Source organism: Podarcis filfolensis, assembly GCF_964270895.1.
Source record: "Podarcis filfolensis genome assembly, chromosome: 7".
Classification (NCBI taxonomy): domain Eukaryota; kingdom Metazoa; phylum Chordata; class Lepidosauria; order Squamata; family Lacertidae; genus Podarcis; species Podarcis filfolensis.
Genome location: NC_139603.1, coordinates 47,390,089 through 47,406,007, shown reverse-complemented (window position 1 = coordinate 47,406,007; position 15,919 = coordinate 47,390,089). Strand labels below are relative to the sequence as shown.

The 15,919-nt window shown below is 42.2% G+C and overlaps 1 protein-coding gene across 23 annotated transcripts in view; it reads left to right on the top strand.

Moving 5' to 3' along the window:
* ZNF521 (zinc finger protein 521) overlaps positions 1-15,919 on the top strand; it is a 283,782-nt gene that overhangs the window by 223,761 nt on the left and 44,102 nt on the right. For 15 of the 23 annotated variants that reach the window (XM_083622862.1, XM_083622861.1, XM_083622858.1 and 12 more), the window contains one exon: positions 12,692-12,757. The exons of the other annotated variants lie outside the window; for them this stretch is intronic. In XM_083622862.1, coding sequence (XP_083478988.1) covers positions 12,692-12,757 — 66 coding nt within the window. The remainder of the gene's footprint in view (positions 1-12,691; positions 12,758-15,919) is intronic. 23 annotated transcript variants of the gene reach the window in all.

Genomic DNA, 15,919 nt, shown 5'->3' with positions numbered 1-15,919 from the left:
TGCCAGTGTGATCCAACCTCTATAACTGCAAATCAGACCCTTTCCCCTATGCCGATTTCATTAGAATGGCCAGCATGGTGCAGAGAGAGAAGGAGAGAGAGAAGGGAAAAAAAGGTTAGACACAGTAATTTTACAGGCAGGCGGGTACAAAAAATCTGCATAATTAAGCAGTCAAGGCTGCTAATAGGGGAGTTTATATGCTCTGGGACCAGGCAAGGGCAGCGCATATGGATATAGCGCTGGATATTAAATCTACGGCATGCAGACTTACTTTGGGGCCCTTAGAGAAAAGGCTAATTATAGAGAGAGGAATTGTGTTTACTGGTCTGTCTTGGGCAAAGATGTTGAAAGAAGTGCAACCAAGTTTTGCAGCTAAACATGAGCGTCGGTTAATAGAGATATCAAAACAGTGCTTGTAGGTTGCCTTGTGCCTAATTATAGGAAATAGGATATTCTAAGTCATCCACCCTTAAAGTTAAATGGGAAAAAAGATAAACCACTCACACACGAGCAAAGGCACACACAGACAAGTGTGTGTGTGTGTGTAGATATATAGATAATTATTAAAACAGCTGTAGTTAAATGTGAGTGCAACTCTTTTGTCACTCACATATATGTAGCAATTTCTTCTAGTTTAACTGCTCCTGTGTTTTTTTAAAAAAGCCATTGCTTCTAGGTATAAACCCACTACCAGTATTTAAATAAAAATGGGTCATATGAAGGAAAGCGATAGTAATTCTGGCTCCTACAGCATACAGTAGAGAGATGTTTATGTAACAAGTTCTGACAAGAGGGACATTAACCTTTCATAATGCAAATCAAAGGTAGGGAGACAAATCCCTGGAGCCTTTGGAAAGTGTAGTGGGCTTTACAAGGTGATGGTTCACATTTTTTAAAGCTGCTTTTTTATATAATAATAAACAAAGAAATTAATTTAAGGCAGGATTCCCCTAACCAGGCCTGTCAGCAGAGGTCATGCAGAAGGACTTCTGCTTGCACCACGGGACTTGCCCCGCCCCCTTTACTTCCTCCACACCTCCCCCCCTCAAAAAAAATTTAATTTTTGCCTTGAGTGGTCAGGAGAACCCCCAGAACAGCACGTGGAGGAAGCAGAGGGGTATATTCCTCCCTTATGTAATGAAGTAGGCTATTGCCTACAAAAGCTCCAGCCACGATAAACCAGTTAGTCTCTGAGGTGCCACATTGCCAGTTAAAACCACATTACGATTTCTCCATATGAGTAAATCAAATGAAAATAAACAAAACTACATTTTATCAGGCAGTCCATTCAATTAAAAAATATGGCTCCCTTTGCCTCCTTCATCATATTAGCAACATTCACATGAACTTCTTCATAAATGAGTAACTAGTGCTGATTCTTATCTCATGCTCCTTCTAGAATTATTAATTCCCTTCTGTGCTGTTTTGCATGTGGATAATTCCTTGCAGGTGCGGTTAGTTTTAGGTTTCTCAGCTCCCCTCCCCCCCCCCAATACACCAAATTCTGGGATTGCTCTCAACACATGTAGCCTCTTGTAAACTGTTGTTGTGTGAATGTGCTGGCCATAACACCTAGCTATCACTTTCATTTAGAACTGATTTAAGTAGCCTTTCTGAAGGATTTTTGCTCACTGAACTTACAATTAGGAAACACTATAGTAAGCAACACCTAGTTTGGACTATATTCAGTATAGGGGCCTGTATAAGTTCTGCAGGATTTACAGACAATACGTAAAATAAAAAAATTCCAACAAGCTTTGTATACGTATATATGAAGTTTTTGCCAGTGGGTGGCTGATTGTACCAAAATGTTATCAGCCCTGGTATTTTGCAGCTCCAGGCTGAAGCAAAGGCAGGCATGGGAAGTTAATGGCCCAAGTATAGCCATTCTGTTGATATCCACATGTCTGTAAGGATGGTGTCACACCTCCTATTTTGATGAGGCAAAAATTACCTCAAAACACTTTCTGCCACAATGGAGTGAGAGATGCAGGCAGAAATTAATGACTGTGACTAACTTAGGCACATGAATTTCAATGGGTCTACTTTGAGTAAAAGTTATACAACCCAGTATTTTTATTCTGTTTTCAGAACCCAACCAAACATAAAATTGTGTTTTAAATACTAGGAAATTTAAAACATCCCTTGTCTCTCCAATGAAGCCCAAGGGAGTTAAAAAAATTGTGTTATATAACACATTTATGTCATTCCTCTTAAAGCAATGTTTGCTTCACAACAATCCCATGAGGTAGGCTGACCTGAGAGAAAGTGGATTTGCTAAAAGCCACCCAATGAGTTTTCATGGCTTGACTACATATTTGAACTGGGGATTCCTGTGTCCAAGTCCTCTACATTGACCTGAAAACCATCAACCATACGCTCTCAGCATCCAGCAAACAAGAGGAGGAACTCCACAGACATCATTTCTGAACTAATCCTTATTAGTTTCAGTGAAACATAATCCCAAATTAGTGTGCTCAGGATCACAACCCAAACTTTTTGCTGGATCAGTAGGTAGTTTTTGAAAATATACTTCTTTTAAAATATAGGTAAGGATCTAGTTCACAATATGTGATTAAAGAACATCTTGAAGATAGGGAAATAGAACAAAACAGGAAGACTCAACACTGCCAGTCCTTGTGTAACATCTGTTTTTGAACAACAAGGGATTATATAAGCGAAATACCAATATCAGTAAGTAACCTTGGGAAGGATTCTTCAGTCATCCTCAGCATTCTCTTGTCTGCTGATAGTATCCTTATTTCAGGGTTGCACAATATGGCACACCCTCTAGATCAGGGGTCAGCAAACTTTTTCAGCAGGGAGCCGGTCCACTGTCCCTCAGACCTTGTGGGGGGCCGGACTATATTTTGAAAAAAATAATGAACAAATTCCTATGCCCCACAACTAACCCAGAGATGCATTTTAAATAAAAGGACACATTTTACTCATGTAAAAACACGCTGATTCCCGGACTGTCTGTGCGCTGGATTTAGAAGGCGATTGGGCTGAATCTGGCCTCCAGGCCTTAGTTTACCTACCCATGCTTTAGATGTTGCTGGACTCCACTTCGCATCTGCCCCATTTCATATGGCCAATGATCAGCCAATGTTTTGACTTCTATTATTCCATCGCACTCGAAGTCAAAACATTTAAAGCCCTGGGAGCAGAGATTTTTAAATTTTCTCTGGCGATCACTCGTAGCTGAGTAAGATTATCTTCCATAAACACGGTTTTAACAGTGAGTCCGTAAGTGACTGTGGAGGCCAATTCTGGATCCATGCATCCTTCCACAGTGAAGACATAGGTTTCTGGGTGGGAGCTGATCATGGTAAGGGTTTGTTTGCCCAGCGTGCCTTCCTCTTAGCATGTTTCTCCCTTTCATCCTGAGTTTAAGCGTCTTCAAAGCCCATGACACCTTTGGTAAAGGCTGTTCTCCAATTGGAGCGCTCGCAGGTCAGTGTTTCCCAGTTGTCACTTTTAAAAAAAGATTTGCCTTGAGAGAGTCTTTAAACCTCTTTTGTTGACCACCAGCATCACGCTTTCCATTTTTAAGTTTGGAATAGAGTAGTTTATTTAATTTCCTTAAGTACTTAAATCCAAACATTTTGTTATTTTTAGGTGCATCCTCAACAACACTCCACGGAAAATAATTGTCACTAAGAATATAAAAAAGAGCCCTGTTGGTTCAGGCCAGTGGTCCATCTTTCACACAGGAGCAACCAGGTGCCTTTGAGAAGCCAGGCACACACACGACATGAAAGCAACATGAAACCATTTAAACAAGTGGCCATACCCTTATCCTGTGGCAGTGAATTCCATCAGTTACTAATGCATGGCAGTATCCAACAAATACTAGCACAAAGGACCTTTGACTGTGTAATGGAAGTTCCTCTCCCTTTCTGCCCAGTGGCGGAGCTTCATCTCCGGCACCGGGGTGGGGGTGGGGGTGGAGAGCAGGCGGGGGTGGGGCTGGTGCACGTCCTGGGGGCGTGACGCGCCACCCGCAGGGACGGGGCAACCTGACTGTGGGGGCGTGGCGCCCAGTGCGGGTGGGGGCCAGCCACAATGCCAGGGGCAGTGGCTCCCCTCGCACTCCTCTTCCTCCGCCAGTGTGTCTGCCCTGCATGCACCCCCTAAATCCATTCTGGGGGTTCCTCCAGCCCTCAGTAACAGATTTGTGGAGGACGCAGAAGCTGAAATCCTTGCACTAGTGGAAACACTTTCATGGGTACTGCCCAGAGTGTGTGAAGAAATAACACCCATTCAGAACAGTACCATAAGGATAGTAAAAAACAAAACAAATTGGGCCCCCCACCCTCAAAAAAAAAAATTGCATTACTTGCTTACAAGCAAATTAGGAATTGCATCAGTAGAACCACAGGCTGTTAGTTCTTCCAGATTAATTGAATAATTACTATACATTCTGAAGCTGTGAGCATTTATGCATATGCCCCTTTTTATTCTCAGCCTTACACCATGTTGCTAAGGTTGTCCACAGTACTGCCTGCTCTTCACCTTTTTCTTGGTGTCTTGTGCTTCCATGGGGCCCTTTTATTCAGTGCGTGCTCCCTGAGGTCATCTACGCACACATAAAGCTGATCAAGTAAAACAATATTAAGCCCCTGTCCTTTTTTCCCTTCTTCTTTTGACAAAACAAAAAACGAAACAGCACTAACTTGTCAAGAGGTTCAAGGTGAAGCCTGCATTTGTTCATACCTGTCCAATTGTCCATGTAGTTCTGAATTTGCATGTATCTATTTTACCTGCACTGCACTGGTGTCACATGGTGTTTAAATAAAAAAATAAATCCAAGAACATGCAGTAGCTTGCATTTTACTGCCAGAGTGAAACTTCACCATCCTACCAAGGGAGCTTTTTGTAATGTTTGTAATGTGCTGCTTTCGTGCTTTAGCAAAGAAAAATGTCACTGCTGGGCTTTATTTTTAACAGACTTTTTAAACATCAATTAATGCAAGCAAATGTAGTGGAGGGTTTCTGGCTTGTTATTTATATGGGTGAGAGAGAGAGAGAGAAAGGGAAGAGAGCAAGCAGCCAGGGAGAGGCAGGTTGTTTTATTTTTAACTCTGAACAATTGGAGAACAGAGAGGGAGACTTTGAAAGGCACAAATGGCAGTCAGGTGCCAAATGTCCCCTGAAAGGCAAGGGGGATTTAGGCCTTTGACTTTACTCCATGCCTCCAAATATGTCATTTAGACTGTGTGTTTCCTTTTTTATTATTATTTTCTGGAGCACATTTTGAGGTATAGAAGGTATCGGCAAACCTGGCAGATTTAAATGTCGCTGAAGGGACCACACAGTTCGAACAGCTAATGGAAATAAATATTTTGACATAGGGGCCAAGAATAAGGGGTTGTTTTTCTTAATGGCATTTACCCCTAGAAAAAGCGGAAAAAAACAGCCAAGTATATTCAGCTCAGATCCCACTTACGAAATATAAGCACAAGTGCGTATAGGCTATTTCATGCATTCCTATCTCAGGCTTTATTGTAAAAGGGATATCGTACTGGCCCGAATATAAGCCACACCCGCAAATACACTGCACCTTTAAAATTCAAGGGGAGGGGAGAGACAAGACCCGACTACAGGTACCATCCCCCCATGCTCCTGGGCTGCTTCCTGGGGGAAGCCACGCTGCTTTGCTGGCAGTCTTCCCCCTTCTTTCCGGTGGCTGGGGGGGGGGCTTGGGAGCAGCGGGTGGAGTGCATGCTGCTGCCCCACGCTCTCGGGCTGCTCTCTGGGGGTCGGGGAGCCATGCCGCTTTGCTGGCAGCCTTCCCCCCTCCCCCCAACAGCTTGGTGGAGGCTTGGGAGCGGCGGCGGCCTGGGTACCATTGCCCCGTGCTCCTGGGGTGCTTCCTGGCGGCGGGGAGCCCCACCACTTTGCTGATGGTGTAAAAGGTCACGAATATAAGCTGCGCTTTAACGTTTCATGGTCAGAATTTGGGGGGGGGGAGTGTGGCTTCTATTCAGGCCAATACAGTAATGTCCCCTTTTTTCTTTTACGTTTGGTACTTCCATTCCAGCTTTGGGTTAAATTCAGTGTACTATGGTCTGGTTTACTCCTTGAGACTTGAACCTTGGACTCAGTCCATTTCCTGCTCCTTTCATTCATTGCAGATAGCAGGTAACAAGCGTACCTGGAGATCTGTGTTTCTCTTACCCTGCAGGACACAACTTGATTTCTGGCTAGTTCTCTCTTGGAGTATCCGTAAGATTCCACATTAAAATGAATATGGACTCTCCCTACTTCACTCAGTAATGCCCACCTACGTTAAAGGGAATGCTGTTATTGAGCAAACACTTCTTGGAGCAATGCAGTAGAATTAACCCTAGATACATAGAAATAACCCGTTTTTAGGAGCGTACATAACAACCTTTACTGACGGCAACAGACTTAGTAGGCAGTGAGGCAAGTAACACCCTCTTGCTGCCTTCACCTCTTTTTTTGATTTCTGAAATAACCTTGCTTTTTCAAAATATGACTGGGCTAATATTCCTCTGTGTTCTCTCCATTCCTCATGGCATTGCCCAGTAGTAAATCCCTGTGCACATCCCTTTAAAGTTTTTTAAGTCAAGTTGCTTCTTGTGTAGAGGAAAAGAGGCGGCAGAGAAATGAATTCTGCCTTTACATCAGCGTACTTATTTTCCCTCTCTGTTTGTAAAAAGACTGACAAGTAAGCATAACATGACTAGTGCTGTCAGGAAGTACATAAACTTGCTAGCTTCAAGATTTCTGATGGAGACACTTAGGCAGTTTTAAAGCAATGTCTGGGATTCAGAACTGACAGCCCACAGGCTTCCAGAGACCCAAATCTAGAGAAGTTACATGCACAGAGTTTTAAAAGCATTCTCAAGTACCTTTATTTGCACACCATAAATTTCTTAATTTTAAAATCTAGATTTAAAAATAATAATTAGGGGGCATAGCCGAGTGGTAAATTGGATGGTTTGGCATGCAGAGTAGCCCATATTTAATCTGCATCACCTCCAGTTAAATGGACCAGGGTCAGACCTGGAGAACTGCTTTCAACTGCTGTAGTCAGCACTGGACTAGACAGACCAATGATCTGACAGCTTTGTATGTACTACATCAGTACATACTTGTGAGACAAGTGTCACTACTATTCCCATTTTACAGATGAGAACTGAGACTGCTAGAGTGTGATTTGCTCAACTCACCTACTGATTCGGTTCAAAGGCCTTAGTTCACTGGAACTAGGAACACTTTGTCTAAGCAGAGAAATCAAATTACTATGGCTGAAGCATTTTTGTAATTCTTCATTATAGCTTCAGAAATATTTAATATTGGGTGGTTTTACTTTTTGCTTTTTTCTGGAGCTCTCATCAGGAATTGTAGGCTCAACCTGCTTCGATTATTGGTTTTCATTAAATGACATTCTTTGGTTTGCAGATGCCTCATTTGTCTTTCTGCTGTCCTGCTCTTCTACATTGGCAGATGTATTTGTGTTTGAGTGCACTTTCATCAAGGATCTCCATTCCTAATTGAGTTATGATAATTTAGGGCAAATAACTCATTGTTGCAACACTGTCATAATATGCAGTATGTCTGTGCTCTGCTGCTGTACCAAAGCAAAATGCATTTTGTGCCATACCTGTTCAGAGTCACTTAGAATGTTATGTAGGGATGCACAAAATTAAGAGTGGTAATGTTTGCCGTTAATACAATGCTACGGCAGCATATGAGAACAGGGTCATGTGGTTTTTTTTAAAGGTGCCATTACATATATTAAAAGTGTTGGAACAGTTTTCTACTTGCCATTTGATCTGTCTAAAACAAGTTCTAAATATATGTGTATTTTGAATATTACACAGCTAGAAAGATTGTTTCCATCATGTTCTCTGTGTGACTGTGAAGTACTACTTGGTCTTTTATTATTATTAAGCAAGGGGATATTGTATCCTAAGGAATCCTTTAAAGCAGGGCTAGGACATGTGGGGTTTGTAAGCTAAATCTAGTCTGCCAAGACTTTTCACGGAAAAGCTCTGCCTCTTTATCCTGGGATAAATTGGAGGGGGCAGCAGTGTGAGCAGTGAAGTGTTGGTGGGCTGTTTAAACCCTTCTGGATTCATATTGCATTAAAGCATTTGCACTTTATGATGCACATAGCAGTGGGAAAGTGCCATTCTGCATGCTTTAGGATTTTTCTTCTCACAATTGAACACCTGGAAAATGTTAATTTGTTGCATTTCTGCAGTTAGAAAACCCACACATTCTATTCTGCTGTCTGTACTAATGGAAACAACAGTATATGGTATTTGGTCATTAATCCGGCCATTGCAGATTAATGCCCTTTCATGCCCTTTAGGAAATGATTTCTCTTAAGCAGCAGATTGTTTCACATTCTGCTGTGAATGTGAAAGGAAGAGATAGTACAAACCTGTTGCACTTGACTCTGTAAACAGGATCTCTTATTTCTGGCTGATGGTTTCAGACCGTTTAGTGACTTAACTACCCATGGGTAAGCATGGAGGAACACGCAGGGAGTTAGTATTCTCATACTGATTTGAGTTCATATGTAATGTTAAACCAAACAATGCCTTAGCAGGCAGGCGAGTTCCCAGAAAGGAGATTGTGGACACTTTGCTGCTCCTCCAGGCTTGCAGCTGTGAGCTAAGCCACTGTCTGCTTTAGCATATCGTCCAAACCCAGGTTTGTGGTTTGTTACCTCCACACAAACCACAAATTGGAAACCAAGAACAAACCTTGAGTACAACTTCTTGTCTGCCTAGAAGAAGCCAAAACACAAGCCCGGATTCAGACGACACAATAAGCCAAATTTTATCTTAATTCACAGCTGTAGGATCTGAGGAGAAGCAAAGTGGTCATGAACTCCTCTCCAGGAGCATTTTCACAATAAGCCATGGTTTGGCTTAACATAGTGTGTGAACTGAGCGAATGTATCTTCACTTTTGCCTTTTCAGTCTTTGAATGAACCCCCCCCCTGAGTATTTTGAAATACGTGGTGCAATTTGGGCACAACTGCAGTGGTGGTAGCAGCAACAGCAGGAGTTGCAATAATAGTAGTTTTCATTGCCACACCAATTGCACATGGCAGTTTCTCAACCTTGAATTTACCACTTGTAGGGCCTACAGGGATGCGGGTGGAGCTGTGGTCTAAACTACAGAGCCTAGGGCTTACCAATCAGAAGGTTGGCAGTTCGAATCCCCGCAACCGGGTGAACTCCCGTTGTTCGGTCCCAGCTCCTGCCCACCTAGCACATCAAAGTGCAAATAGATAAATAGGTACCGCTCCAGCGGGAAGGTAAACGGCGTTTCCGTGCGCTGGTCTCGTTCGCCAGAAGCGGCTTAGTCATGCTGACCACATGACCCGGAAGCTGTCTGCGGACAAACGCCAGCTCCCTCAGCCTAGAGCGAGATGAGCGCGCCACCCCAGAGTCGTCCGCAACTGGACCTAATGGTCAGGGGTACCTTTACCTTTACCTAGGGCCTAGAGTAGAATTTGCCCATTTCACATTGAAACTCTGTCTTTCCCCAATGTTGTATCTGGAGACTTTTTCTCATGAATAGAACCATTTACCCCCCAAGTGCAAATGAATGGCACCCCCCAAGATCTCTAGGATGATGAGCAAATCTGAGTTTGGGTGAAATAGGAGCTGGGGGGGGGGAGGATGAAAGAAGAAAATGGAAAATCTCAGTTTGATCCAGGTTCAAGTTTTATTGGATGAATATTCAAAAGCATTCATCTCTAGACAGAACCCTGGCAATTCACTGCAGCTCCAATGGCAATAATAAATAAATGCATTTTTTACAGCCAAATGGTTCAAGCAGCCAACAAAGTTAACACTATATAATTAATAACAATAAGCAATTAAAGAGAACAGTAGGTTACAGTGATAAAGCACCGAAATATATTAACGTAAAAAAGAAATACTGAATACTTATGTGAAAAGGGAGTGCATTAGGTCAACTTATAACCCTTTTTCTTCTGGATAAAGGGCACACGCACACACACACACACACACACACACACACACACACACACCACTGCTGCTGTTAAACCTTCATTTATTCCAGTGGGACTTGTGTGGGAATCTTGTGCAAGCTGCACAGGAAGAAAGCTGTACATGAAGAAAGTAGACTGACTGGTAGATTGCACCCAAAATCTGAATGAAAGGGATGAGATGGTGTGTAACTAATAAAAGATTATGAATACCACCATTCCCAAAACAATGCACTATGTTGAATGCTGGGGGAATGAAAAAATTGCATAAGAAGGCAGGGGCTTAACAGCAACAGAGCTGATGTGTCAGTACAGTAAAGCCAAGCCTGTTTACTCAGGTACGGCTAATTGAGATCTTACCTGTTTGCATTTGAATGTGTGAGGCCTTTCATCTTTTTGAGCCCAGTGAATTTTATTTTCTGCTTTTTGTTGTTGTTGACATGATAAAGAAGACATAGAAGATGGAAAAAATAATATATGCCATTCCCATACTAATCCACCCTCCATCCACCATGGTTTCGTTTGCTTCCCTATTATCCTTAGGGGATAGTTTTTCTATTCTCTCTAGGGAATAATATCCTAGGATAGAGGGAACAGTTTCCCTAGCATTTAAGGAGTTATTAAGCATCATTTAACATATAGGCTTGGTCAGTTCCGTATTAATTTAAAATATATGTCCATGCTACCTACTGTATCAGCATCTTACAGACAACTTTTACTGCTATGCATTCAGCAGGTGACTCACAAATCTATTCATTTAAGTTTATGCACCTACCTTCACTAAGCAAGGCATCTGGTTAGGAGGGAAGCAAGGTACCTCTGGGAGAATCCTCATCTCAGGCTTGCTCCAATTTAGGCCCTTTACTTAGCATCACATTTTGATGGTCCCTTGTATTGCACTAAATATTAGGTATGTGCACCAACCCCACAATATGTGGTTCAGACCTCAGGGAACAGCCCACCTTGATCTGAAGGGCTTTGGTAGCTGCTTAGTTCAGCTCTGGGTCTGAGGCCAAGTTCACTTCAAAAAAACCGAGGCTTTGTTTCTTCCCATTCACTTTGTGGGAAGTAAAACTGCTATAACTCCCCCTCCCCCCACTTTTCATCAGAAATTGTTAAAATTTGCAGACCAAGTAGTCCCTTCAGAGTGGGTTATACCTTCCAAATTACAGGCAAGTAATTTTTTATTTTTGGTGCTAGGTGCCTTATTTATTTATTTATTTATTTTTTAAAGTAAATGTATATAACTTTTTAAAATTTTGGCAGAAATGTGTAGGCATCGGGGGGGGGGGCGTTAAGGTGAGGGGATAAAGCCATTTCAGAAGGACAGCTGCAGAGATTTCCCTACAAGTGTAGCTTTTACAGAGTTTGGGGGGAGGTGTGGAATATCTCCTGCAGTGTTCTGTGAGCAATTGGTCTGAAAATAGCATGAGGCATGAGAGAGGTGCCCCTGGGTAAGAAACCTGTCAAACGGCAGACCAGTTGGCTAGGCATCTTTTAAAAGTTGATTGGGCTGGGTGGGCTCAGTTGAAAGGGATTCACTTTCCTCCCCCAAAGCCCTAGGATTGGAGATTCTGGGTTATATAAATTCCCTATGATTCTAAGCTTGACCTATCAGCCACAACAGAACTCTCTCTCTTCCCACCCTGGTATTTGCACACTCTTTCTTGCGCTCTCTCTCTCTCTCACACACACACACACACAGAAAACCACTGGATGTAGATGGCAGTAGACAAGAACCTGGTCACATTTTTCCTGGAGTGGTGTGCTTGTTACTTCCTCTAGGGTTGTTTGCAGGCTAGTCTGCTAATGTTTCTGTGACCAGCTCTTGTTATTTAAGCCCAACCATGGGGGGTGGGAGCAGATTGCACACATCATAATTAGCGGTCTGCTGTGGGACAGGGTCCAAATACTGTAAGAAAGACTCATATGACTAGGCTGGGGCATTTAAATGGTACAACAGTTACTTAGGTGCCAGTCACAGAAAAGGGGTTCCATTGAGGCTAAGGTAACCTGGATAGAGCAGATTGCATGGTTGCCTTCCCCTTTGGTGACATACTTCATGGATCAGTAATAACAGCCAAGGAACCTGCCCTAACCAAGTGAGTGGAAGAGGTACTTGTTACCCAGAGCAACATGGGAGCAGCCACAGAGGTGGCAACTCCTGGTAACACGAAAAAGAGGACCCAACAGTATCTAGTGGCGTTCTTCATGCTGCCTGAAAACATTAATGAATACCCAAAAAATACATCAAAAGAAAAGGGCAGTGTATCAAAACGGCTTTGTGTCAAGCCTTTGTATATCAGCATGACCAACAAATTTGCTTATTTATAATATTTAGAAAAATAATGCTTCAGAGGTAGCCAGCAGTTCTCTGTAGTCTGGTCTGGCCATTCCATGCACACACACACACCCCCTTGGTTTCTTCTGTAGGCCGCTCTTGAGACACTTGCTCTACATCCTGAGCAAAAATTAGTTGATGAAAGAGTTGTCAGTAATGCTCCATTCGTATGACTGATCCACTGTACTGTGGAATTCATATTGACTGACTGCTTGTCTCAGTGTTAAAAAGATTGTTTTCCCTGTAGATGTGACTTTAGAACAGGTAGCATTTAGTTTATGCTGCATGAAGTGTCCATGAAGTATCCTCTTTCAATTTTACCAATTTTTGTTTTTTTTGTGTAGAACTCGATGGTAGATATACCAGTACTTCCACCAGTTCCAGAAGTCCCAGACGGGTGGGAAATACTAGTAGGTATTTAACATCAATGACAGAGAAAGCTATCTCTTGAAATATCACCAACGCTTAAAAAATAATAATACACTTGACACAGCAATACTGATTAAGAGAATCAGTGCTTTAAAATAGGCCAAAAACCTTTTGATTTCAACTAAAGTACATTTTCCATAATGTTAATGTGACTTTTATTCATCATACGTCTCCCCTCCCTCAGAAACACACAGCTTTAACCATCGATTTTACTATAATTTTATGTGATTTGCTGCTGAAAGGCGGTGTAAGGAACTTATTTCAGAGACAGAAATGTCATACAAGCACACAATTAGAACCTAGAACTTGAGGGGATGTCCGCAAAAGCTTAAAACATTTCACGACTTGCTCCCCAAGGAACTTAGAAATTGTAGTAGCTCTTGGAGCGAGGTGAGTAATCTCTTACAGAGAATTCTGAACATCCTCATAGAACTACAGTATCCAAGGTACCTGGGGAAGAATTGGTATAATAGCTGCTTGCAATATAGACACACACCTAATTTAACTACATTGTAATTCTGAGTACTATAAGAGCCCTGATTCCACACTGACTACGGCCTGGTTCAGACTTTATGATGTGGTTGCCATTCACCAGGCAAAGTTCTCAGTTCACAGTAATATTGCTTGAAACTCAGCATCACATGGGTCTCCCGGAAGTCAGTGTACTTCCCACACCAGTACCTCCCCTTGTTTGGGATGTGACACACGTGGCCCACAGGGAACAGCTGATGTACATGGATACCAGCAAAGGGAAAGCATTGATAGTGGGCTTATGCGTGTACTTAGAAATGCTCAACTATCTTTAGTGAGAGCAGGATAAGACATTTGGCATGGGTGCATGTGGAGCTTACACACACACACACACACACACACACGGGTATGACAGGTGTATTTTAATAGCTTCATTTTTGTTATGTTTTAGAACCTACTTGGCAAAAGAAAAATGTTGAGTGCCGTATTTTTCGCTCTATAAGACGCACCTAGTTTTTGGAGGAGGAAAACAAGAAAAAAAATATTCTGAATCTCAGAAGCCAGAACAGCAAGAGGGATCGCTGCGCAGTGAAAGCAGCAACCCCTCTTGCTGTTTTGGCTTCTGGGATAGCTGCGCAGCCTGCATTCACTCCATAAGATGCGCACACATTTCCCCTTACTTTTTAGGAGGGAAAAAGTGAGTCTTATAGAGCAAAAAATACGGTATTTTCCTTCCTCAAAATTGTTAGCAGAACTTTTTTTTTATTCTACTTAATTTTCATTCAGTCAAATGTTCTGAATATAAGTGAACCAATAATCATGTCAAGCTCAGAACATGTACCCAATAACACAAACAAATCTAAGCTGTTTGGGAAAAATGTTTAAAGATTTCAGATCAATATAGACATATGAATCTTTGAATTCCCAGGCACTTATTACCTATCCCACCTGTCTCTGGCTTACTGAGCCCGAATGGGGTTTCCTCAACCCACCTGTTCCCCAGGTTGCCCTGCTTGGCTAGAAACATGGAAGAGACCAAAGTTCATGTCCTCCATTCTTCTACCCAAAGATAGAACTATCTCCCATACATCACCTCCAGACAATTCTAGCCCCTGGCTTCCAGTCAGCTGCTGCACTATAATAACATGCAGCTTAATCCCATGAGAATCCTCTCCTGCCCTTTCCCACTGCTTCTGGCACCCCTGTTTCTTTCTTCTCTATAACATTAGGTCCTCCATCCCTTCCTTTTGTAATTTATTGGCTCCAAAAGCTGCAAAAATACATGCACTGTATTAACAACCCTGTGGAGGGAAAGTCCATTCCGTCTGCTGCGGAAGCAGAGCTACTGCCTCTAACAAATTGTTGCTCTAGGCATTTGTCTAGGGTCATCTACTATAACTTCAGTCTTGCTAGAACTGAGAGCTAGGAACTGGCACTTTATTCCACTTAAGTTACCAATATTTGGTGTGAGTGGGAGAGCGGGAGACATGCTGCTTCAGTTAGTTCAAAGTCTAAATTCAGACCAATAATTTCTGTTGCACTTCTTTTAAAGAAATAAAGAAAGGGAAATACAGAGATCATTTTTAGAGTATTCCATATAACATAGGACACAATGGCAACAGCGTAATGTAACTTTGTGATGCATACCCAATTTCCCTCTTACGATACAGTCTATTTCTGACTACCAGATGCTAGAAGCTAACAATAGAGAAAGCTATCATGATGATTCCCTGCTTGTGATCTTCCCTGTGGCATCTTTTGTCTGCAGTTAAGAGGACAGAATGCTTGACTAGAATTACCATTAGTGTGCCCCAGCATGGCATTTCTTGGGAAGAGGCCACAGCTCAGTGGTAGAGCTCACGCTTTGCATGCAGAAGGTCCCTGGTTCGGTCCCTGGCATCTCAAGTTCTAAAAAAGGAACTTGAGTAACAGGGTTGGGAAAGATCTCTGCCAGTTAATATGGATTGCACCGAGCTACGTGGCTAATTGTGTAACTAATGAAATACGGCTTTATGTGTCTTTGTGTTTTCACTGCCCACTTGTAATCAAATCAAATGTATAGAAAATGCATGTCATACGCGGTCTTCAGGCTGTAGGGGGTAAATCACATTTGAATGTTCTTCCTATGTTTTTATAAAAAGCCTTTCTGCACACAGAAACATAGCAGGTTAGCTTTCCATATGCAAGGATTTGTTTGTTTGTTTGTTTACACGTAGTAGTATTCATACATGCACTCCTTGACCTCCATTCCAAGGTGGTGCAGCCTGCTGAATGTTTTATATCCTTCTCCCTGATCTGCTAGTTTTCTTCATGCAAGGAGTTTCTCACAGGGGAGATTTAGATATGTCCTGCCACCTGCAGAATCAAGTGGTATGATCCAAGAAGGACCATGTCTTGTTGTTTTTAAAATTCAGTATGTTGTAATGCTTTTCTGAAGTCTAGGTATAAGATAAGTGTTGTTGTTGTTGTTTTAAAAAAAATCCACCAGCTTGCTCCATGTCCAAAAATAAAGAATTGATAATTATTTAAACTTTAGTCTACATTTTTGCAGTAGCAGATTCTTCCAGTACTGTAAACATTTCCCTCCAGCAAATCCCAGCTGTATATTTGATTTTAGTATCTCCATTTCCTTGCTGCTATATGCCTGAATTGTGGGGTTTGGGGTGATAATT